Source organism: Galendromus occidentalis, unplaced genomic scaffold, assembly GCF_000255335.2.
Source record: "Galendromus occidentalis unplaced genomic scaffold, Mocc_1.1 scf7180000077450, whole genome shotgun sequence".
In the NCBI taxonomy this organism is placed as follows: Eukaryota; Metazoa; Arthropoda; class Arachnida; order Mesostigmata; family Phytoseiidae; genus Galendromus; species Galendromus occidentalis.
Window position 1 is genome coordinate 1,064,992 of NW_003805438.1, and position 25,714 is coordinate 1,090,705.

Consider the following 25,714-nt stretch of genomic DNA (forward strand, 5'->3'; position numbering starts at 1 on the left):
ATCAGTTCTTTCTTTCCTAACTTCACACAGAACGATGATCAACATCAGCAGAAGCAGCTGCTGCAGAAAAAAAACGCAGAAATTCTTCAGCCTGAGCCGCAGAATGCACTTTCAGAAAGCTCAGGGTGACATCAAGCACTTGTATGGTCTTCCGGAACAGAATCGAAGCAATCATCCTTCCGAAAGAGCAGTTTTGGGAGTCCGAGTAATTGAATCTGTTCGATTTGATCACAAGGATAGCCTCCCTCGCTTTAAATGTGATAAACTGCCGGTGCGGCGTCGCTATAAACTTCGATTTTCGGACTTTCCCTGGAGGAAAAACTCTCCGATGAAAACGTTCGATATTTTTCCTTACATCAGTTTTTGTGGGATTCCCCGTGAAAATTAGCGGGAGAAAATTCGAAGCCTCCAGTAGCGAATAATTGTCGGACTCTTGGTATCACACGACTCACGCCAAAAACAGTTTCTGTAAAGCGATCGATGTCAATGATAAGGCGGCGGCGGCGGCGAACGACGCGTCGTCGAGCACCGGCAGAAGCGGGTGACGTCGAGAGACCTCTGTTTTTAGCCCATTCTGACATCCGGAGATAGGAGTATTGAATGGGCCAGCAGACCATGAATGGAAAAGTAGAGGCCGATAAGGCGCGTATCATTCCAGCCCCATGCCTATTTCGCGGGAAATGCGCGCGAAGGGAGAGATGGCGGAAGGCAGAAGTTGAGACGACGCTCGCATATAGGTTTTTCCCCGAGAGTTCGTGAAATGTCGAGGAAGCATTCCAAAGATCGGTGCTTCACTTGTGCGCGCGGAGTCGTGCTAACTCTCACCAGGGTTAGCAGCGGAGAGCACGCGATGGATCTTCAAGCGATTCCAAGCATCTCCTGTCCGGCTAGTGCTGCAGACTTGATCCGGTTTTCGCTCGCGACGGAATCGGCACGGGTTAGCCGATTCCGAATTAGTCGCTGTGAACTTTCCTCCCGATCACTGCGCTCGCCTCTCGAAGCGCTCAAATCTACAGTACCAGAAGGCCGGCCGGCCGGCCGGCTGGCCGACGGTCACTTCAAGACAGTGGCAAGCGATGTATCGCTCTTGTGGTTGCTGTTCTTGTAGTAGAGGAATTCTCCGAGTTTTTTCTCGGCCAATAAAATTTTTGAAGAATCGAGTCGAGCATCATCGTCGAGGAGCGAGTCAGGTAGCCGCTTCGCGATCACCGAGCGAACGCGATCGTAAAAGCAAATTTCAGATCAATTGCTCGATGCTTGACCGAGCGACGCTTGCCCGACGAGCAGACGGACTGACTGACTGACTGACTGCCAGCTTGCTGATGATCTGGAAGCCTCTTGTTCTGTGGTCAATATTTGCGCTGCGCCGTCCCTTCAGAGACAGAAGGTAATCAGACAGACATCTCAATGCCGATCCGATTGCATTGTTTTCTTCCTGGCCTGATGCTGCTTCTGGTCTTCCTCGTTGCTATTCTTGTGCGTTGCGTCCATCCATTCCTCCATTAGCCCACCGATCCTATGCTCGCCCAGTCACTCGACGAGCTCCACGGGGTAAACCGGAGAAGAAAAAGGATAAGTTCCCCGTTTCGGATCCATATGGCCATTTTGACGCAAAACGGTCATATTTGCTTTGGAATAGTAGAAGTAAGCTCTCGGGAAGACCCCACTCGCTCTTGGTCGATTCCTCGCTCTTTCGGTCGGTCGCTCCCTCGCGGTCGTGGCCCTCGAGAATCGGTTTGGGAGATCAGAGCGGATAACTTCTGGCCGGCAAGAGTCAAAATCGATTCCTAAGCCGTTTGCTCGCTTCCACCCCGACTAGCACTGTCAGGACCGCTGTGCAAGTCGTCAAGTAAGTCGCTCGGTCAAGCACCGGCGGTTTGTCAAAGACAAGATTAGGGACACGGCAGAAATCTGAGCGAACCCTGCGTCTGGGGAATGTTCGATACCGGGAACAACTGTGAAGAGGGGAAGAAGGTCGAACCCACCGTCCAGCCCACCAGCCAGCTCCCAGATAAATAAGCCGCCTAATCGAATTTGTTTTCATCGAAAACTTCTGCCGTTCACGAGCCTAATGACTGTGAGCGAGCGCTATATGGGTGCCAGCTTTTTTTTTGGTGGTTCCTGTAACGTTTAGTGAACGGCAGTCAAACCAATAGACCAAGCGAGTGACCGGTGGACTGACCGAGCGGTGGAACGAACAGGCAATCGATCGGCTCAAGACGACGGCGGGAGAAGACGCAGTGATTGCTTTAACCTTAGTACGGACGAATCTCGGGTCGCCTCCACGAAAAGCAAAGCAAGAAGTCAGAGCCCTGTTGTTATACTACTACCGGTTAGCCGGCGGCGAGTAGGCCACAGCAGTTGCCATCAAAGAGACTTAGGAATGAGCGGGCGGGCTGACGGACGAGCAAGCGAAGAGCATTCGTTTACGGCAATGCATGGCGAAGAACAACTTATGCAGATTATTATTATGGGCAGAAGTGCCGTAAAAATCGAGTGAACCATAAATGTTTGCTCTGTAAATGGACGGAGGTTGCGCCGAAGGCGACGGACGGGACACGATGCGAAAGGGACGCGACGACGACGACGACAGCGTACGCTGGTGACGTACAGCTCGTAAAGATCGAGTAAAACGTTCAAACGCAGAGCAGCGACGTTAAACAATTCGATGCCGCTGATCATTTCGACTACTTGTTCTCCGACAGTCGTCTTCGCTGTCGCCGCCACCGCCATCCTTTTTTTTCGCTCGGTTTTCCTTTCTATTTTTGTTTTTTATTTTCAGAGATTTCGCCGACTGGCTTCCACAAACCAGCGGCAAACGACCAACAGCCCCAACGATTCGTAAAATCTATATAGGAAGAAGAGTGCGAAAGGTTAAAGAAAGGTCATCGAACAAGGGTCGAATTAACGAAGCTACGACTACTACTAAGAAAGAGGCAAAAAAAACTCGAGAAAAAAAACATTCGGAATGAAAACTTCAAGACGAGACGAACCTTTGCAAAGCAAAAATAAACAGTCGAGGGAGACCTCACAAGCGAGCCCGCTAGTGAAGGAGAATCTTCCGAATAAGGAACACAAATAGAACCTATGAGATCGAAGGAAAATAACGGAAGGGTCGAGGCGAAAGTCTAAAATTAAAGATTTAGCAAAAGTTGAAGGGAAAGGGAGCAAAACAAAAAACTAGAGCCTGCCGCATTCCGTCTCTGAGAATACTTCCTTCATCGACAGGTTTCTCGTCCCAAGTTTTTTTTCTTCAATTTCGCTCAGAAGATGGAGAATCAATCTTGGTTTCAGACGAATTCGAACGTCCATGGGAAGCTCCATCGGGGGTCTATGACTGGATCGAGAGACCGGGAATGGTTCGTTTTCGCATTAAGATAAGTCGGAACGGGAATTCGTCATGTGCAGAGATTGTTCCAGAGGCCTGGCGAGCTCGCGGATGTCGTCCGCGGAGTTTTCTCAGAGTTCGCAGCTGGTAATAATTTCGCCAGGGCGGATAGCATCAGTCGACTCCGAACTGGGGCGCCGGGAGCCACTCGTCTCCACGAGCCCCGCTCCCATCGATTTCGAGCTCCTTCAGACGGGAAGACCCGTCGATTGATCCGTCGACCCATAGCTCAGCGCTCCGACCACTTCTCGAGTCTTGACTCGGATCAGTGCTCGAGCCGTTCCCCTGCGAATTTCCCGTCTGCTCCCGAGCAGCAGGAAGAGGGTTTGCACCAAATGAGACGCTCGCTAGTTCACAGTACGTCTGCAGGTCGCGTATGTGTGCGTTGATGACGGCTTGATCTTCTCGGCAAATAGCGACAACCAAAATATTCGAAGGTTAAAAAGAGCGCTTTTCCTCATTCATTGACTCACTCACTCACTCATTCATCGCTCCTTGAAAGCATCCGACTTCTTCAAAAAGTTCCCTTTGACGTAGTCTTCAATGTCGTCGTCGACTGTTTGCTTCCCCCGCCTCAACATTCTTCAACATGTCTTCTCCTACATGAGGAAAATGATGATGTTCTTCTTCTTCTCATATTATGATTATTATCTTCATTTCAATGATTTCGTTATTTTGTTGTCAAACGGTTCGTAAACAATCGCGACCAGCAAGAAAGAAGATCCCATTGGCCTTTGAGCCCTCCGAAGCCGGACAGATATTCGTCAGCCAAACGCGGAAAACTGTTAAACGGAGGAGGGAAACAGGGAGGCAAAATATTTGGTAGGCTTCAGAGAAAGAATGTCAAGTACACTAACAGAGCAACAACGCGTGCTCGGCCGACTGATTCTTGGAGAATGCTCTTCAAGCTCTGAGCCGACACCGGTTTCAAAGAACGGTTCTCAATGCGGTTCCCGATAGAATGCGGGGCTCGCAGAACGGAAAACTTCGCTAAGGGACAGCCCTCTGAGTAGACCGGAAACGGCCGACTCCGATCCAGTGCCCCGGGCCCTCCTCCGAGTCTAACAGGAGTTCCGAAACATGAGCCAATGGAAAATATCCTCGAATCGCCGGAGCTCAGGAAGCGAATTTTTTTGGAGCGTTTCTGGCTGTTTTCTCATTTCTAATCACGATATAGGTCCGTAAGCCAAAATAAAATCATTGAATGGAATCGTGTTTGAGTGGTTTCGAATGCGGTGCTATACTTGCGACTTGCGATCTATGACGACGGCGGCGGCTTCGATGTGCGCCCGCGCGCGCGAGCCGCCAGTGAAGGAAGTTCCGCCGCACGAATCAGTCCCGAATGATTTCAAGGTTGCCGCAGATCTTTATGATTTTCATTGTTTTGTGTCGTTCGTTCGTCAGATTTTCTGGGGAAAAAAAGAAGGAAAAATGTTTACCGTCGAGCCCGAAACTGTGGATGCTGTCGCTGACTCGCGGATTTCGATTCAGCCGTGTAACCCCCTCCCCCGAGCGCCTTACGCGATCTTTGTGAACCGCTGGCCATAAATTTCAATGTTGTTAGCAGCGCAAGGATTCTGGTCTTTGATTGTTAGGACCGTCCTCGGGCCCGAGACAAAATCTCACGAACGGAACTTCCTTTGCGTTTTGAGACTATTTCCCTTCGTACCTTGAGCTAATCGCGTCAGGAGCCAGCAGTTTCCGCATGCAGAGTTCCAGCCGATCACGGCTCACCCAGAGCTTTGAGATCCCGACGAGCTGGGGCGATTGTACGTTCTATTGGAATTATTGAGAAGCGATCGGCTCGATCGATGACGGTTACTTCGGTCTTCGATTCGCAAGCATAAAGGACTCGAATGTATTGTTCCGGATGGTGGGCGAGCTCGAGCGATTTCTTGGCTCGGCTAGACCACCGTAATGATACGACCTAGTCTCATAGAGCCAGAAAAGAAATCGTCTTATTCTAGAAATTTGACTCATAACTCGCGTACTTACCACCCACAGCGCGTCCAACGACGCGCGGACGTATTCTATTCAATCAGCATGACTTCCACTCGACGGATTGTGTGCGGCCATATCGAGATTATTTCGGAATAGCTCGGAATGACTCGATTCGGACCTCATTGAGGCAGGCGGAAGGCTCGCGCGTGGACCCATCGAACCCACGGGTGTACGTCGTCGGCTGACCCCAGCCGACGCCGACGAAGGGCTGTGGTCTTCTCCGTTTTTCCTCCCGTGGCCGGGATTTCTGACCTGCGGATGTCGTCCGAGACGCAGCGGGAGGACGTCTTGAACTTCAACAAGAGGTACAGGATCTCGGTGGTGGTGCTGCCGCCGAGCCGTCTTCGCTGCCGCTGCCACCGACGAATCGAGTTGCCTACCGCTGCCGGTGCTTACCCGTGAAGCTAGCCGCGCGACGACTTATTTCGGGCAAAGCCCAAACGACGCCGATGCGGTGGTCCGTCTATCCGTACTGATGGACCGACGGACCGATGGACAAACGATCGGTCGGCCCTGTCCATAGGCGAGTCGTGAATGGGAGATTTCGCTCGCTGAGTGTTTAGAGCGCTCGTCTGGCGTTTTTTTCTTCTCTTCAAAGACCAAATCGTACGAAAATGCGCTGTGCTCGCGGATTATCGAAGTTCTCAATGAAAACCACCGCGCGCCGCTCGCTCCAGATTACACTGGAAGACTCGAACATCTCGCCGCTCGCCTACCTGCTCGGAGCTGATGGTTACAAATGAGCCGGAGGTTTCATCGGCTCTGTCATAGTCGTCCCGCGGCGACATCCTTGATCAAGAGTTCGATAGAGATTCCGCTTTCGCTATTCTGAAGCGGCTCTCCTGTATTATTTTTCTTCTGGATCATACCGCAAGAGTCTCCTCATGGGATGCTCGATGAATTGCGTCGCTGAATGCCATCGTTCACTGTCCAGGATCCTTGGGGTAGCTCTGAGAAATTCAGAGTAACTGCCCTCAAGTCGATTACTTTTCCCGAGGTTACCCGACATGCTGGGGGTCGGAACTTGGAACTGAAATCTTCCCATTGATTCCGTAGGTATCGGAGAAAGAAATTCATAAGAATAGAGCGTACTCACATTTCAGGTATCCCAGTTGTGCAAAGTGTGCGGGGAACCGGCGGCGGGCTATCATTTCGGCGCTTTCACCTGCGAAGGATGCAAGGTAGGTTTCATGAAGTCGATACCTCCGAGAACAACATCAGAATCTCGGGTCTTAGGCAGAAAGTAATGAATTTGTATCACTCCGATACATCGAAGGACTCGATCAATCCATGCGGCATCAAGTGTGAAACTTCAGATCATTGACGATTCTCAAGAAATCAGACATCCTGAGCAGATATCTCCGCGGATTTAAGTCGATTGAGCTATTGCTGAATGAATCAACAATCGATCCGTCTTTCCGTCTGAATGGCGGACTACTCAAAGAACGGTGACGAGACTTTCCCGTCGGGCGATCATCATCATTGTCGTCGATGTTGTCGACGACAGAGATGAGAGGGATTTGTTCGAAAGGTTCGTTCGGTCGCTGCAGCCGGCTAGTTCCCTTCGTGAATGTACAACGGCTCGATATAGACGAGAATAATTCGGGGTAAATGTAATCACATATTTGAACGAAGTATTTTCTTCACTTTTGTTGGAATACGAAAAACCTTCAATCCGTTTTCCGCGTTTGAGCGTCCGTCTGTCTGCGCGTCGGTCTACCTGCTCGCTTTGACTTTTTCTTTGCATCGGACAAAAAGTGGACATTTGACCCAGAGGTATCGATTGACTCGGAGCGTCGACTTTCCGGGTGGCCTAATCACCGAAAGAGACGGCTCACAAACGAGAGGCAACGAAAATTGAAAACAATTCGCGGTCATTTCCAAGAGAACGCATCCCGCTCTCTGTGACTGACTCTCCCTGCGATGGCACTGTGAATTCAACCTTTCTCTCTGAGGGTCAAAAAACGTCCAAAATTCAATCCGAGCACCGACCAGGCTCCCAGCAACGGGAATGGATGCACATCAGACGAGAGCAAGGGGAAACGAAAGGGAAAATGAAATTAGTCGCTCGATCCTCGATATTCGTCGAACTCTGACAGAGATAAAAAGCAGAAGATTTCCGAGGCTGAGCAAGTGTTGAGTAAATGGTACGTGGCGAGCCGACGGCGAAGAGCAATCCTCCGCCATGTCTATCATGTTTACGGTGTGTTGACGTGTGAGCAGCACCCATTCATCGACTGGGCCAGAAAACCCATTGGTTGGCTGGTTAAAGTGCGCTCTACGCACGCTATTGTTCATAGATGGCTCCAACAACGCCGGCAACATCACATTGATTGGTTTCTGTATCCATCATCGGGGATCCCTCGAGCCGTGATCAGCTGTTGACTGATACAATTACTACAGCTATGCTTAAATCACGGACAGCAGCGCTTCGCTGTGTCGAAGGCTCTTCGATAGGAGGGTGGCCGCTCGACAACGTCTGGCAGGCCGTCAGCCGCGCCGAGTGGAAGAAAGCCGCAGAGTCAAATTGCTGCCGGATAGTCAGCAAGAGTCATGCAGCAAGGCACACAAACACCCACGCACAGCGGCGATGTCCACCGCGAGCGCCTACCATCTGTACTTTCGGTCGCAGTGCCTCGGTTTTATTAACTATTGTCAAATGACCACGAGAATTCTTCTTATCCTCAATGCCGGCTCGAGTGAGTTGCGAACGAATGCGAGGACGCAACGACAGACTGAACGATGAAGATTGTCGACAAAAAATCGGCGATCACCAGCCGGTGATCAAGTCGAGTTCCGTGGTTTCGGTAGCATGCGACAAACGCAGAAGTGAACGGATGGCCATGTCATCGTCGCTGGTCGTCGTCGCCATAATGTGTTTTTGTATCGTTAACCTTCTTTTTATTCTTAGGTAGAAATGTCTCTATATTAGCAAGTTGGCGGACGGACGGGCAAGCGAGCGAGCAAGCAAGTATGCAAGTCAATGCGAGAACCGAAATTACGGTCGGTCAGACCAAGTAAGGAACAACTTCGGTTCAACTTTGATGGCGGTCTTCGGCTACCATTCGGTCAACGAATATGTCAGCTCTCACCTTTTGCTTCATTTGCTTCCCCTTTGGTAGTAGTAGTGGCGGTGGTAGTAGTAGAGGTTGTCGTCGTCGTCGTTGTTGTCAAAAGTCGCGATGAGTCGCCGCCGCCGCCGACGACGACGACTAAGGCGAATGGAAAGGTCAAGACGGCTGATATACTTTCCTTCCTCCACAAACAGAGCTCTCCTGCTCCTCTTCCGCGGTTTGTCGGCTTTATCGCATCGACTTTATCCTCGTTGGCTCCGTGTTGTTATCTGCTCGATCTTGTTGATCCGAGACGACCCATGTGCGCGCGCGCGATCGATTGTCTGCATCGATGAGCCGCGCGACTCGACAGAAGAGGACAAGTCTCGTTGCGGACATCCACTTGGGTGTCACCTAGCAGGATTAGGAGCTGCCTGCCAGCGGTTCAAAACGAGTCGCGGAGAAAAATAAAGCAAAGATGACGACGACGATCGAGGAGCGACAGGATTCCTCCTCGTAAAGGTAGAAGAGCCACTCGGGGCTGACAGCGATGCCGAAGCCGTGGTGACACCCGCTGAGGTACACTGTAACAAGCGGAACGTCTCTGAACAAAGAAATATGAATTGTTTTTCGACCAACCTCTCTGTTTCTGACTGACTGACTGGCAGACATTTTAGAGCGCTGTGTTTGCCTTAAGTCCGACTGGGCGAAGCATCAAGCGCCGCCGACGTACAAGCCGGGCGGGAGGGCTCCGCGATCGGTACAAAAAGGTCTTCCTAATGTTTGCCGAAAATATTACTTTCTTACGGCTGTACATTCGGTCACCTTCCCGATCGAGCAAAGCGGGAAAAAGCTCAGATACGGAATGATTTTATTGGAAGCGTTTAGCTGGCGTTTCGATTAATTCAGAGGAAAATATGAAGAATCGAGCTTTTCTCACTGTTTGTTTGACCTTTGTCCTCATGTATATTCTGCCGCCGCCGCCACCGCTGACTTTATGGACAGTATTTTCAACATGAGCGATGTCGGGCTTGCTCGCTGAACGCTTTGCGGTCATTAGCGAGTCTCGATGTTTTCATCGAACATTTTATTTATCAATCTTTGCTTTCGATTGAGCTTCGCGAGAAATTCGCGAAGTTTGAATGGATCAAGTCGACCCAAGCCACGCGACCAAGAGGATTGTTGCGCACGCCCTTCAGTATCTGGTTGAAGCCTTGTTCGGCGGAAACGGATGATCGTCGATCCGAGAGGGGGGCAACGCGAGGTGGATTCATTGTTTCCAACATCCTACTACAAGTACAGACCTACAGATCGACTGAAATCAAGTCTGGGCTTCTCTGTGGGCTGAGTGATCCGTTGTGGGTTAGAGGAACGCCCTGTGATTGAGCAATGTGAGAAGTCATTCCAGCACGACAAATAAAGAACAAGCACAAGGACAACAACAACGACAACGGCAGAGAAGACGACAACGCGACGTCAAGTGGCAAATTTGGAGGAAGCCAGTCACATACGCACACAAGCGCAGGGGACAAGTCGTGGGAGTGGAGGGAAACACCCGCATTCAGTGGGTGAACGTGAAATTGAAATCGTCTTCATCCTTACGACGGCAGGACGAACTCCGATACGGAGACCCCGTCCCGGCTACCTATCAGAACCAGATCGAGATCTTGTATCGCGAGAGGTCAAATCTGGGAAAATCGATAGATGTTTGGGTAATCATCCCAGACTCCAGTTCCGTTCTAAGCCATCGGTACAGCCTCCCTGCCTCACTGTACTCGGGTCGGGTCGTCCGTAAACTCTTTGGAGAAAAACACCGAGATGACCGGGGTCGGGTCCTTTGAGCCAACAGGAGAGCTCATGTCGCTTGCAACGTCTTCTGCGGAACTGAACTTCGAATGATTGAGCGAGCGAGCGATGAATCTGTTCTGTGAACAGTTTTTCAGCAGCTGAGCTTGCCGCCGGTGTCACTTTGTTCGGTTTGCCACCTCGTGTGCTCTTCATTGGATGCTGTCTAGAATCCTGACTGGTTGCTGGTCGGTCGGTTCGCCCGCCGACTCGCTCGCTCGTTCGCTCACTTGCTAGTAGGCCCAGTCAGTCAGTCAGCCAGGCAGACGGGCAGGCAGGCAGGCAGCGATCGAGAGGTCAGCACAGCGACTTGAAGAGAAGCGTGAAGTGCTGTATTTCTGTAATGGCGACCGGCTCCACCGACGACGTCGACGACGACGTCGAAGAAACCGCGGAGCTCTATGGGCAGCAGCAGCAGCAGCAACGGAGAGGTCAAAGGTGCTCTCCCTGCCCACAACACGGTCTAACTTCATTTTGAAGCGAGCAAAAAAATATCGAAGTAACGAACTCGCCGCTGACCAAAATGAACGTCGGTCATCAGCGGAAAGAGCGACGGATAAAGCGTTGACCACTGTCAATATTTTTGATACGTTTCCCGACAACGTATCTCCCGTGCATCGATCATGTTGAATGTTTAGGAGGATAATTTTTATCGCTCTCGTTCTTTCGGCGAGGAACCACATGATACTATTTTACTGTATAGCGAATTTTCCCTATTCCTCTCTTCGGGGAGTTCAGGCCGAATCGAAGTAGCAGGAAAACCGGGGGAAGAAAACTCAAGATCGGAGGAAGAGCGAATCAAGACTTCCACATTTCTCGGTGAGCGAGTGACACTTCAGATCATCGCTGCCGGTGCTGTCGGAACACAAATACCACCAGGGAAATAGAAGAGGAGAGAAGAGAGGGGAGAAGTCAAAGAAAGCTTTGTCAACCGGATGTTGAGAGTCGGTAGTCACCCACTAACGGAGAAGCAATCAATCCAAGGTCTTTCTGTCGTTCGCTTTCCGCGTCTTCAAGTCCTCACTTCGGTCTGGCGATACTCAAGTCTCCGCATGTCGCCGCAAGCGGAATCAAGCGCTCAGAGAATTTTCTCCGATGAGTTCTCAATGGCTTCGAGCAGAGGCACACAGCACCGAATCTTCAAAAACTCCAGAGTATCTGTTGAGCGAGGGATCAGAAGTATGAATCAATCAGTCGATCAATTCGAGGGCGTTCCATGATTTTTATTCCAAGTTTAACTTTCGAGTCTGCTCACGCGGCCCCTCTGGAGTTTCGGAAACCTTCTCCGAGCACCTTCCGTCTGTCGACTCCGGCGATCGACCGTTGGCCCTCGTTGGTCAGCGCTTGGCAGTCGTCCTGCGCGGCGCGAAATTAAAATGGATGAATGCGTCGTGCACCGCATAACATCCGAGGCAGCGGCAACGCTTATCAAGACAAAAACGACCGAGTGGAGATAATGTATTATCTAACAGCCGGTTTGTTCGACGGTGGTAATCTACTTTTTGCTGGAGTCACGATTTTGTTCATCGGCCACAACCCTCCTCCGCAACTTCGGCCGCAGAAAAGACTTCAGAAACTAATAGCAACAGAAGAAGAGGAAAAAACACCGAAAACATCCGAATAGCACTTCACACATCGGGCGATGAGCACCTTCTGCTGCCGATACCGCCGATCTTGACCCGTACGGGATATTTTCCGCGATTCTCCGGAGTCGCTTTCGCGGTCGGCGAATGTCCGAATTAATTCCTCAAGGGAACGATTGCGTGAGAGTTCAGACGGATGAAAGCTCAGCGCAGAAAATCCGAAGATCCGAGGGATCGGAGGGCGTGAGGACATGACGCGCGACGTGGGGGAGAATTCACAACGGTTTTCGCGGTCACCCTTCGGCTGACCCTCAGAAAAACGTGCTCACATCTACCGCGTCGCCGTCCGCGTCGACGAGGATTCGATATCATCGCAGTGACAAAGAAATCTTGTTGAGTCGGAAAAAAGCGACCTTGCCCCTTATTGTGGGAGGCAGAATAAGGAACAGCTCTGCTCAAATTCCGAGCTGTCTGGCCGATGCGGCGGCAGCGACGACGTCGGCAGCAGCGACAGTAACGGTCCCCGCAACAGCGAACGACTGCGTTGTCGTCTTTGTCTTTGTCGTCGGCGATCGCGGTGTTAGTGAATGCAAGAAGAAGACCATCTAGACGGAACTTATCCTCGCGAAAGTATTCGACTCACTCAGCTGATCGGGACGAATCATTCTTCGGCGGATCTCCTTTGCTGCCGCAAATGCCACCGTAAATTCTACCGCAAATGCCACCGCAAATGTCGCCGCGGATGCCACCGACTTCGTCTTCGGCAGCAGCGGCGGCAGTCGGGTGTCATCGGCAACTTGCGAAACTTCTTCTGCCGCGGCACTCGCGTTATTGACATGAATTCGCCCCGCTGGCGACGCCCGTTTACGAACGTAGACCCGAAGCACAAACCCGGAGACAGCAACGGCGGTGGTGGCAACCAGCATCGGTTTGACGACAACTTCACCCTGATGAACGCTGTCTCAAACAGCAGCACCAACCGCTGTTTTGTTCGGAAAATTCAAAGACGTGGTATTCGGCGAATTCTCGAAATCCGTCATGGTGGTGTCAGAAGCGGCTTGCTTTTACTTAGCGTCCGTACCGAGTGTTATGGTTTCCGTCGTATTTCGTTCGTCGACGTCGTCGGCGGCGGCTCCAGCACCACATTCGGCAACAGCACCATTTTGCCAGGAGAGAGCAGTTCCGCGATCTCGTCGGTTCACTTTCGAGAGATCGTCCCTGCGTTCGGCCGAAACTGACCGGGGCATTGCGTTGGGAGATCTTCTCGGCGATCCGCAGAGACGGCTGCGGCCTCATCGAATGATCTCGGACGCGTTCGAGATGAACTCCGACCGTCGGATCGAGAATCGCGCTGTCCGTACAACCGGCTGTTCCCGCTCGGGGAACGGGTTGAAACTTTCGATTCGTGGCGAGCGATATATCGTCTACTACTAGCGGCAGCAACAGTAGCGGCAGCGCGGTATTGACGAGCCAAGTGGGAGTCTAGCAATGACTTTTTTTTTTGATATTCACGGTCGTCGTCGTCTTCGTCATCACTGCCGCCATAGATTCCATCCGCAAGTACTCGTCGTCCACCTCGTTGTCGACTGACTGCTAGCGCGTCGGCCCAGAAACCGTTGAGGAGCTCAATAAAGTTTGGACAGAATCAGAGTGAAGTACGTGCGTCCATCGGAAGAAAAATCTCTTGCTTTCGCTTGCCCCCGAGACAGTGCGCGGCCTTTGAGAATCCACCCTCGCTTTACGCAATCAGAGTCATCAGAATCGCGGACCACCGCAAGAGGCACGAACGGTCGGTCGTTATGACATTCGGTTTCCCTTGCACACCATCTACTTCTTCCTAGTTCAAAAACGACGATTTCCAGTCACTCAACATTGCTTCCTTACTCGTTCGAGCCGAAGAGCGGGCGATAGAGCAAGGCAGCCGACCGAGCCGCGGACGGACCAGCGAGCAGGCAACGTCATCAGAAAGCAACGGCATTCGCTCGTTTGCGATGGATGGATGTACAGCATATCCTATTCTAGCGGTCAGCAAAACGTTTCTTCAGTTTCTGGGCCGGAAGTCACCCGAATGTCCTGTGTGTGTCCGTATGTGTCTGCGGACACAACTGCTTATATAACCCGGCATCGGGTCAACTTCTGTAACAATGAAGTCTATCCATTCAAGTGCAATGGAGGCAAAAGCTACAAGACGGCGACGTCGAGCAAAGTGAGCAGTCACACAGTCAGAAATCCAGCTCATTTAGACAGCTCTCGTCCATCATGGACGCAGGCCGAATGATTCAGCGTAGAGACTCACAAGTCACAAGCCGTGTTTAGTCGGGTCCATCTTACGCTCTTCGAAATCCCAGAGTAACACGATATTATCCCGACCCAATCGTAGGATCTGCTGGAACCGTAGGATCTGTGAATAGTCACCACATCTTGGTCCCGATGGTCGAGGAGTTCCCTGATTCTCGGGACGTCTATTGATTCCGGACGTTGACATCCTCGCAATTGTCATTGCGTTGCGTCGGTGTCTCCATTCTTGAGGACGAGGTACATCCCGAATATCTCTTTCGATTCCGTCGGTCTCGATTCATTCATTTCTGGTTCAGATTTGAATCAGGCCGAGTCAGCTGGATTTTCGCGAGGTTTGAAACGTGTCGATATGCCAAATTATCGCCTTTATCGATCGTGAGAAGTTCCGCTGCACGAAAACGCCCACGCTCGACGGAGACTACCCGCCGAACAAAGTCTTTTAAGACGTTTGTTCCCGCAAGGCGACGTTGATTGCCGCAGACGAAGCGGCCGGTCTGGTCTCAGTCTGAGGAAATTCTCGAATGCTTTCCAGAGCTCTCCCGAGAAAGGAACAAATCGGAGCGAGCCGAATTCTGCGGCGAAGAAAGACCCTATGTCTCAGAAGTCGGAAAATCAGGCATCACATAGCGAATCGTTTTGTAGTTGTGAGCGCCCATTGAACGCGCGGCCTTGGACTTGGTTCCTGGTGCGGTGGGGAAATATGGGTGCGATCTTCAATATCCAACCGAGCGTGATGTGCGTGACTCCAACGATAGAGTAAGGCCGTGCGTCCATTGAAACGGAGCCACAGCACAGCGGCCGCGACGCCAACAACACCGGCATCAACATCAACAAACCTCAGCAAACCAGAGATTATTCGGTTATATTTTTAGACGTAGAATTTTCTGAAACGGCGGAAGTCAGGATCCTTTCGTGTTCGAACATTCCGCGGCACGAAAATCCAAATCATGAACGACGAAACCCACTGATTGTTCCCCAGCTGGAGCGGGAGAGCGAGCAGCAAACTCCCAGAACAGGCAAATAAATCACATCGGCCGCGAATGAGAAAGTCTATCACTTGGAGCGAGCCCAGTTTTTCCACCGAACGGTCGGCGTAGGAAGATCGGTTATTCATACCGTTTCTTATTTGTCACCGCTTTATTTCTTCCGGGCGGCAGGACCTCTGCCCCGGGACTCGATACCGCCACGAGGTCCTGATAAGCGGCTGCAGCGACTTGTCTGAGTGAGGTTTCGATTCCGACACGGGTGTGGAGGGGCGACCTCCTCCGACAGGGAACGAACGCTGTTCTCTGGATTCCGGGCGATTCGAGACGCCTGTCGCGTCGCCGCCGCCACCAACACCACTGCAGACGTGCTCTTGTCGATTTCAGAAGTGAATCGTGTGTGCTTTTTGAGAAATTTCGTCGGGGTGCTTTGGTTCCATTGTCGTTTAAAAAAGATTTCCTTTTTGAGAAACCATAATTCGCGCGTTTCCGTCGCTCGCAAGGTCGTCCCAGCAGAGCGACGGCATAGCCGCCGCCGTAGCATCGCCGCTACCTTGCTTCTATTGGGGACAAACGGCAGCGGCCGACGAAGTGAGCAAACGAGCAGGAGAGCGACATGAAGAAAAACGGAGAGTGACAAGCATAACTTGATGTGTAAGTTCCGCTTATTGTTGTTAGGTGTCACCCGAACTTCGCATTGTGTAGGGTGAAATAATAAAGCCCGGGGAAAATCTCGCCTTGGGTGTTTCTAGGCAGGCAGTCGGCCAGCCAGCCAGCCAGTCGGTCGGCCGGCCGGCCAGCCCAGCCGATACCTTTCACTAAAAGTCGGTTCGGGTGTGCTGCGAGTGTGCAGTAGTTCCATTCGTATCATCCGGACCTGACTGACATAAAGGAGGGTGTCTACGCGCCTTGGAGACTCCAAGGTCCTTCGCGGTCTTTGTTACACTTCTTAAGTAATAGAATGATGAGAATAGGAATGTTCACCAAGAGAACGATGACTGTTGGATTTTTTCTGGCAACCCAAACTCGCCGACATATTGTGCTCGGCAGTCGCTGCCTCTGTCGCCGATACAATGTCCAATGATGGTTAAACGCTTCCCGTTGCCGACACATAGTCAAAAGGCGACAAAACAAAAGGGCTTCTGGTCGGGCAGATGGGGAGCGGGTGAAGTCATCTCCCGTCCATCAATTGAAATGATTCACCGAACTCGTCGTGGTACAAATTTTTCTCGCCATACTCTGGAAATTCTCTCGCGTCATGGAGACTATTGGAACGAACGCGATCGCTGATTCTCCGTCGAGGATTCGGAAGCTTCATAACCATTCGCGACGCAATTTCCGTGAGATTGTTCCGAAAGTCACTCGCTCGCTCACTTCCAGAAATCGCATGATTGACGTACAACAGGATCGATAGCGATGTTCCCAGTGTTCCATACGCGAGAATATTGTTCATGCCGTTGGTGGTTCTCCTCAAAATTTCAATGTTTCTGTGCTCGTACGAGACGCGTATTGCGGATGGCCAACATCCGACGTGGCTGCCCAATTGTACAGGGCATCGGTCAAGGTAGACCGGATCGGGGGCCAGCACTTCTGGAACGAACTGGGAACACGTAACTGATTAAGTTGATTATGCTTCGATGGATGGATACCTTCGTCCAGAAGAAATCGGGCCCAGAATCTGCTGCGTCCGCCACCGCCGAAGTCGCCGCTGCTTCTGCCTTTTTCGCCACCGCAATTGCCGAATACATGGTGCCATGTTTTCATTTAAGCCAGTGATGTTTTAATGAACGATCGCTTCAGCCAAATCGACTCGATCTGCTGCGTGATACTCCTGGCCGACCGCATATTTGACCTCCTGAGGAATTCGAGTCAGAGAGAATTTTCGGCACAGAGGCGACCTCGGCGGACGGCCATTTCGTTGAGGGGCAACTCCTCTTCGATTCGATACTCTCAGATCAGCCCGTGATCCGTGGCCGATTGGGTGACTCCGAACTCTGAACCGATCACTTATCAGCATCAGTGCTCCTTGAAGAATTCAGACTCGAGGTGAATCCCGGGAAGAGAGCCAGAGTGGGAGAAGGAGCTCGGGGAAATGCTGCGACGTGGCCCTTGTCGTCCCCGTCGTAAGAGGACGAGACGCATCAGGCTCAGTTCTAGTCCGTAATCTGACGTATGGATTCTGGGCGAGAAGTTCCAATGGAAACCTGCGTTTCCGAGCTGGGATTCGGTGTTTCTGGAGCAGAGGCTTGATAGATAGATAGACAGATACAGACGGACGGACGGACTGTCTGACTAAGCTAGACCTCGACAGTGAAAGGTTCGCGTGTTGGTTTCGGTGAAGTTCGCGCGAGCGGCCGGCCGGAGATCCCATGCCTGGACGAAAACAGATTTGGTCAAATGCACTCCGCCAAAACCTCCCCCGACTGCGATTCGCGGCCGTTCTTGCCGCCGCTGCGCCGCCGAAAACGACGCTAGCGACTGAGGCAAGGTCGCCGGAACTGCGAAGGGGCAGCTATGGTTCGCATGAATTGTGCTGAATCTTCGATCGCAGATTTCTGATTCCGACGAACAAAACGATTGTGTGTGATTAGGTGCTCATCCGGTTCGAAAACGCAACTCGTTCCTGCTCAACGAAAGCTGTCACGGACCAACGGGGGCAGAAGGTTACCATCGTTGTGATCATCATCGGTGCTATTCATTTATTGAAGAAGGGTTTTTTGGAATGACATCTAGGAATCGCTTAGGAAGGCGCATCGACTGTGGCTCGAGGCTCGATTCCCTTTGAGAGTGTCTGATTACTTCAAGGGAGTCGAGAATTATCAAAAAACGGACAGGGAACTGAAGCCGTCGGTGAGAATTTTCCGCGACGAGGCTAAATAATGTGGATGGAACGAGAAATATATCAGGACTACGAGGAGCCACGAAAAGAGGAAGAGTGGGCCCTTTCAGAAAAAAAGAGAAGATCAGTCCGAAGCAACCGCAATATCCGAATTGACGAAGTGGCACGAAGGTCGTTCCAAGTCGAAAGATCTGGCCACAATATTTTTTGCATTCAAAAGCCTGATACAAGAACTATGATTTGGCATTTGTTGCGCTTCATTCGATCACGTGGCGATCGCGGTGGCTGGGCACGCTGGCTTCTGCTTGATCAGAAAACCTTGGTGTCATCCAGCTCCGGCTTTTCTTTTTGACCGTTGGGTACATCTAGTTCGCGCCAGAGGATGATTCGTAACATTCGCCGAAGATGCGCGACTGATCTACCGCTCGACTTCCTTCAAGGGGTTCAAGGAGGAAACGAGAAGGAGCTTCCTCCGATCTCAACATCGTGCCGGCGATTTCGAGCGTCAAGCGCGAGGATTCCAGACGGCGGCGTCACGAGACGAGTGAAGCGTGGCGGCTCGTCTTCTCTGAACTAGGCTGAAACGGAATACGAGCCCGCAGACGAGCGGAAACAGAGACGACAATAATGAAAATGGAGGAGTTCAAGAGGAAGGGAAATAGGCAGACGGGATTGATACTGATTTTTTTCCGCTCAAAAGCAGATCGTGACGCGCCGATCGTTTGTTATGCGCAGACACGGAGAGGTCGAACTGGCTGCGATGTCAGGGCCACGGAACACAACAACAATTTATTGTTACTTATATTTCGGCGAAAAGAAGCCGTTCGCCACAGTAGGGCGATTTTCCTCTGCGAGCAGATATGGCGTTCGATGATCTCGAAGGGGCTCGTCTTCTGATTCCGCGTGTGAATCACGAAGACTCATAATCGATTGAAGGAACAAATTACAGGCTGAGTGACAGGTCGATGGAAAACTCATCCAGAGTTCCTGACGATCCGTCATGCCCCTTGATGGGGGTGTAAACACTCGTTCATTGCTGATCCGCTTGACGTCAAGAAGCACCGACAAAATCACCGAAAGTCTGGGTAACAGAGAAGCGAGTTTTCACTTACTTCCGCAACTCATTGGGTTCACAAAGCACTTAGCGGCATCACATCCTTGGAGGGAAAAACCGCCGTGCGTTGATGACGATTTCAGGGCCGTATCGCCGTTGATGTTGCTGTTATTGGTGCTCTGCTCGATCATATTTCCCGTTCCGAAGAGTCATCACGAACCTGAAACACTTCTGATTCGATTGCGATGAGCGAGCGAGCCCCAATGTGCAACCGCGGTCGGGATCCTAGCTAATCGCTGAGTTAATCCGTAAGCGGGAGCCTACGATCCCACAATCCTGTCACGGCCCCGGATCAGTTTCGCTGAATGGTCATGTTGGACACCGACGAAATTTGAAATCCATTCATCGGTTCTTCAGTATTCATCAATCCTCAATCGAGGCTTCTCAATGATCCGATTCGAAGATTTAGGTCCTTCGACCGAATTTTCCTCGGCTCTATCCTTACCCTTGCATCGATCAGTCGAGCCAGAAGGAGCCAAATATTTTGTCGATGACATTTCCTAGCGCAGATCCTGATGACAACAGACAAAAATGTCAACTCTGCAGTCGGGGAGCAAAGATCAACATTCGGACGGTTGGTGGTTGGGGGAGTTTTGTGTGTTGCGCATGCGGCATCCTTCCACCGAGCGGATATCTGCCTGATATTCGCGAAACTTTCTCATACGCTAACATCTTCATTTCAGCCAGCGGGAGCGGGAGCCAACGGGGTCAGATATATTTACCCACACACACTCACTATCTCGCACAAAACCGTCGAGGGAGAAAAACGAAAAAATGTCGACAGTTTTCCTCTTAGCTTTCTTTACCCAATCTACATTTGTTCGTTGCCACCCTCTCTGCATCATCAGTTTGATTTTCTTCCGTACTTTACTTCAAGTTCTCGCGCGAGCTCCCGTCGACACTTGATATGAAGGTCTATTGGGAATGTTTTTTGGAAGTCTTTCTCCTGCTCGGTGTCGTATGACGTTTTTGATCGCTCTCAATGAGCACCACACTTACGCAGCCCCGTGATCACGAATAGTCGCAAGGGTCCCTCTTTCAAAGCCGAGGGTTTGCGTTTCAATCAGCTGATACGGCCGATCAGCTGATCATTAGCGATGATCATACTGACACCTGGAAACGAAAGTCTCTGATGGTTTCCGACCCCGAGATCAGCCTTCGATGGAAGACACGGCGATTTAAGACTGCGTCTGGTGAACCACAGATGGCTAAAGTCCTCGAGCTTCCCGATTCTGTCGTGAGGGGACAACGGCGGGCGAGATATGACGGCGGAGCGGCGGAAGATCGAAATGAACTAACTTCAATGAGCGATCAGATCATTGCGTACGCCAGAGAACTATTCTCGATGTGTGTCCACGTACGTCTCTGTGTCCATTTGACTGGTTCCGTTGATTCTGCGCTTCCAGCGGTTAGATGCGGGGGAACGACAAGGTCATCAGAGTGAAGATCCACCCTGTATTGTGTTAGCGAGTCAGTCAGTCAGTCAGTCAGAGCGACCGTCGACGGATCGGACAACTTGCCGGCCGATGAGTCGCTAAGCGAGCAGAGGAGCTGGAACGCAGCGATGAATCGCCGTCGCCGGGTGACCTTCGAGATGGGCGCGACACTCCGCGCGATGCTGAAAACAGAACTCTTTGGGGCAGAGTCCTGGAATCGTGATGACATCAGCAGTCCCACTAGCGGTTGTCGCCGCCTCAACGTCGAAGTCAGCCTACGGAATTCCCATTCAATGTTCGAAAGTTTCTGAAGTGGAGACTGACCATAATGATTCGGAACCGGGCGGAATCAAAGTCCGTTGGACCGTTTGTTCTTGAGCGGACCTTTTGGTCTTTGCCGATGGGCTACCGCCAGCACTGACCACGTCGCGGGCAGGCGGCTCCATTCTCTACTGGTCCGAGCAGATGCTATACCTCAGGGAAGTCTCTTACATTAGATGTGCCTTCCTGGTGTCCGAGGGTTGCTGAGGACTGGGGTAGCGCTGCGGCGTGCCAACGAGAATTAGGTACTTGATCGGTTTAGCGTTCCAGGCTCGGAAACCGAGTTTCCTTGCTTCCTCGTCGGCGAATGCGCCCACTAGGCGAACTGTGAGACCCACTGAGAGCTAGGCGACTCGAAGCTCCGGATTCTCGATTCTCTCGATGGGAGTCCCAATGGCGGAAGCGCGCGACCTCTCTCAGCCGAGCCCCAAATTCCAAAAACTGCCCTCGATGGCCTGGCCCCCGCTCACCCCGCCGTGTTTCCCGAATCGTGGAAGTTCATGATAGCCTTTCCAGAGAGCAACCGGAACGAATGTGTGGACTAGGGAAGGCCACCGCCGGAGCCTCCCTATATGACGACTCATTTTAGCATTATTAAATGCAAAACTATTAAGTGCTCGACTCGAACAGATTTCTAATGCCTTTGAGGGTCCTCGAGCAGTGAAATGGAATTCCCGATGATTTCACCCATTCAGTACCTTTGTAAGAAATGACTGAATCACTAAAAGCCCAACGCGGATGATGACACCAAGCTGAGTGTAAAGCTCGGAGCGGAACTCTTCTCCGCTGCTCTCTGAATTTTGATCCGACTCAAAACTCTGATAGTTAACGCACGTAGACGGAGAGGAGTGCCCACGCAGCTGAGTTTTGGCAGAGGAAGTCTACAATTGAAATAAAACTATGGTCCCCGCTGTGGTTCTAAGGCTGTTCTGGAATTCGTCCGAGCAGTCATCCGTTCGTCATCCGTTGCTTGATTCGCCACTTGTACGACTGTGACCGCTGCCGTCTGTGGAACAATGCTGTGTGTTGGCGACTTGTCAAACAGAATCATTGCGAACCCCGCAAATCTGCCGTTTTACGTCGATGAAGAATCGGCTGCTATGACGGCCTTGGATTACGCGTCGCGGAGGGAGTGGGAGAAAGTCGTCCGGAATACTTTTTGTCTGCCGCTTCTTTTTTCCAACTCCGGGCGAAGAGAAAGCGAGCGGGCGGGCGGGCGATCGCTCCACAGGACCGACAGATGGACGTGTGGCTGGCTGGCAGGCAGGTAGGCATAGAATGAGGCAGAAGCCGATTCGCCCGCCACGAAACCATCTCGATGTCGTTTGCTCAAATTTTCTGCTTCTGCTCTGGTGGGAGTTGTGAGTGCACTTTTACAGAATCGTCTTCGTGCGACTGCGCGCAGGCTTTTTTGAATGTTTACGTCATAAGCTCGCTTTGTCGATCAAGAGAAGAAAATTTCGCCGCAATCCCTGTTCGTTTGATTGTCTCCGGCGAGCAACTGCCGATGACTAGATCGAGTCGAACGCCAAAGATTAATTCCGTACCAGTCAAAACCAGACTCCCCTCCGAAAAGTTTCGTCATAGGTGCCTTCCCCTTAATTCATCTACCTTTGCGTCGGCTGTGGTGATCATCGTTCAGTGATGAAATGAGGGCCTGACTTGGCACGTCGATGGCTCCTCTCACCACCGTTGATGCTCTTAAGAATGAGGTGGAAGTACTCGAACAACTTTCAGAAGCGCAAGAGCGTTCCACGGAGGCTTCCTGTTCGAAGGCATTAAGCTCGTGTTTCAGAGCCATGCATTAAGAATATGGATGAAATCGGGATGACACTCTCCTCAGAAAAGAGAGCGTCGACTATCCTCCCACCTCCTCCCCTTTGATATCCATATCGCTTCCGAGGCTCCCAGATGACACAGTCCCGCCTGGAATACCCTGTGAATGAGGAAGTCCGCGACGAGGCGACAGATTCCATTAAGGGGAGGATCTGCGGGTCTCCGCTGGTTTCTCTCGCTTTCCCCGCGGCACTCTGAATGACCCCTTCTTTCGTCTATTTCAGTCATTCTTCGGTCGGACCTACAACAACCTCTCGGCACTAGGCGAATGCAAAAACAATGGTCAGTGCATCATCAATAAGAAAAATCGGACGTCCTGTAAAAGTTGTCGACTGAAGAAATGTCTTCTGGTCGGAATGTCGAAGAGTGGTGAGTGGACAGCGCAATTAGATATGGCATATCAGAATCTCGGGTAAATCATGCTGGAGAGCAAGACTGACGGCTGGCCGCCAGAGCAGCCAGCCAGCAAGTGACTATGAATCAGTGATTCGATGGACAGAATATTCGTCAGCGATTTTGGCTGTGTTCGGCGAACATCGTCTGGTTGGATGGTAGTCACGAACTGTGAGGTCATCCCGGAACCGACGATCGCGTAATGTACGCGTTGGGCGTACCGTCTGACTGAGCCGGTTCGCGCAAGCAGCTTTGGCATCCGCGAATCCGTGGCAGCAGTGAGCAGAACTTCGAGAGAAAAGTCATCCCATTTGATTCGCCGAGGTCGAGTTTCCATCTCTCGGACGGACGGACGCCCGACCGGCCGACCGACGGATCGGCGATCGTCGGTGCTTTATTTCTGTGTCGTGTCTGCTTTTCGTGGCCGCTTTTCAATAAATTGACCTTGATGCTTCAGACTTGACAGCTCCTCTTTACACAGTGCTCAAGTCTCAAATTTCTATTTTCCAGGCTCCCGCTACGGACGAAGATCGAACTGGTTCAAGATCCATTGTCTGATCCAGGACCAGGCCGAAATGAGCTCCAGGCTCGGCGAGCAGCAAGCTCTATACGAACAACAAGTGGACGCTCTCACTCGTCGACAATCGCCATCGTCACCGAACTTCGAGCGTCCCAGTCTCTCACCGGTGACTTATCCTCCACCGAGCTCCTCGGCTGGAACAACGACATCGAACGCCGCTCGGAGTCCAACCCCTTCGGAAGCGTCTCCAGTCTCAAAAAAATTGCAACAGACTCCAGAGAACCTTCTTTTTCATCCCAGCTCGCCAGTATCGCCCGTGTCCGCCATGACTCCTTCGAAATTCCTCTTCCAATCGGCCGCGCTTCTCGGTGGAAAGCACAAAATCTCGGATTTTCCCTACTCCCTGGCCTCCCGTTATCAAGCAGCCGCCGCAGCGGCTGCCGCGGCTGCTGCCGCCAACGGTCTCCTGCATCTGCCCTCGGTATTCCCTCAAGCGGCCGGCGGTCTGAAACAGCCGAGACCGTCGGACATTTATCCTTTATTCGGCGTGCCCTCGCAGCCTTTGATGATGAATAGCTCTGATGAAGAGTTCGCAGGAGATGTCCCGGAACAGGACACCCCGATCGACCTGAGTCTGAAGAAAGACAACACCTCGATGGACAACGCATCCAGCTGCGAGAGCGACATCGATGTCGACGACGAGCGTAAATCGAATAGCGGAGTTCTGACTCCGACTTCTGAAGAAGCATCAGATTGCGCTACGATGACGCAGGAAACGATCGTACCGTCCACTCCGCTTGATCTGACTGGGCCTATCAAGAGTAATTAGATCTTATGTCTGGATTATCCTCTCTGGAAGGGGAATCGAGAGTCCGCCTCTCTCTGATTTTCCCCGACTCGCCCGGTCGTTGTTATGAGTCACATGACGTTCCTAGTGTTATTTATTCGTAGCCAACAGCGGGGTCTTGTGTGAGCGAGGGTCCCTGCCCGTCAGCTGGAGCGCACTCAGAAGGAAAGCGCTAATTTCGGAGGACAATCTGAAGCAAAAATACCAAAGCACCGGATTGGAGGAGAGACGGTCGGGAAGGAGAGAAGAGATCGAAAGAGAATTCTATAGACGACAGAGATCATTGTCAAACCTTCCACCCGGTCCCTGGTCGACTGTACATTTTGAGCACAGATCGGAATCGCTCCGTACACGTCGATCATCCGCACTGCATAGATTTTGCCGTAGCTGTCGCTATCAAGATTTATCTCAAGCACTCACAGGTTGATGTCCACACGGTCGATGAAGCGTTTCTCTCTTCTTGGAATCTATCAATTAGTTGTACATACAAGTGTAAAATACAATGTATCAACGACGATCCAATCATTGTGACCGCCATCGACGATCGCGATTGCTGGTCGGGTTCGCCACCCGTTAGCACGTGGCACCTATCCTCTATTAAGATTTTTTTCAATTTTATCATAAGTACCGTGATTAGTAATTATAACTTTAGAGAAGTTGGCTGTTTAGAATGAATCGAGGTCCAATCCTTCGTGAATTATTTTCAAATTGAACTTGAATATCCTCGTGCAGGATTCGCGACGAGATCCGATTCTGTTTTTCACCGAGTCTGTTGCTGCACGTCGTTGAGAACTTGAGATCGTTCCCAATCTCAGGGAGTAGATGAAGAATACACACGACACTTTTGCATGTTTGGCTGCCGGATACCGCTCCTCGAATGTACGCCTCGGAAGTACGCACTGTCACCGGACCTTTACGCTGTTCCTCATTTTTTTTTCTGCACCCCTCGAATATATAGCGTGATTCTCTTCTTATATCCTCTCGGGAGAAACGAGGAGCTGAAGTGCCTAAAGCCGATAAGGTTCAATAATGATATTGTAAATAATTTATTGAGGATTTTCTACCAATCGAATGCGTTCCGGCATGAGTACTCGCAGCATGATTTGAATGGAGGGTCGAGTCGCTTCCTTTCGAGAGACCGAACGACATGCGTAAGCACGGAGTTTCAGTTTCGGAAGTTTGTAGCCTGATCGACGAAACGTATTCACAGAGAGGAGAGTGTGTTTCTAATATAAACGATTTATGTTTAGACCCTGT

General features: G+C 51.3%; 1 protein-coding gene across 1 annotated transcript; it reads left to right on the plus strand.

Moving 5' to 3' along the window:
- The first annotated feature begins 3,723 nt into the window (after positions 1-3,723).
- LOC100907031 (protein embryonic gonad-like) lies at positions 3,724-24,439 on the plus strand. Its single transcript, XM_018639656.1, has 5 exons — positions 3,724-3,745; positions 3,926-3,936; positions 6,493-6,570; positions 22,922-23,066; positions 23,601-24,439. Exons 1-5 carry the CDS (start codon positions 3,724-3,726, stop codon positions 24,437-24,439), a joined length of 1,095 nt encoding a protein of 364 aa, XP_018495172.1.
- The last annotated feature ends 1,275 nt before the right edge of the window (positions 24,440-25,714 follow it).

What these genes read in the sequence shown, in the direction of transcription:
- LOC100907031 (XM_018639656.1), top strand. Translation starts at nt 3,724, where the DNA reads ATGAGACGCTCGCTAGTTCACA. An exon ending in TCACCTGCGAAGGATGCAAG is followed by an intron (nt 6,571 to 22,921) that starts GTAGGTTTCATG and finishes CGTCTATTTCAG; the next exon opens with TCATTCTTCGGTCGGACCTA. An exon ending in GGTCGGAATGTCGAAGAGTG is followed by an intron (nt 23,067 to 23,600) that starts GTGAGTGGACAG and finishes TCTATTTTCCAG; the next exon opens with GCTCCCGCTACGGACGAAGA.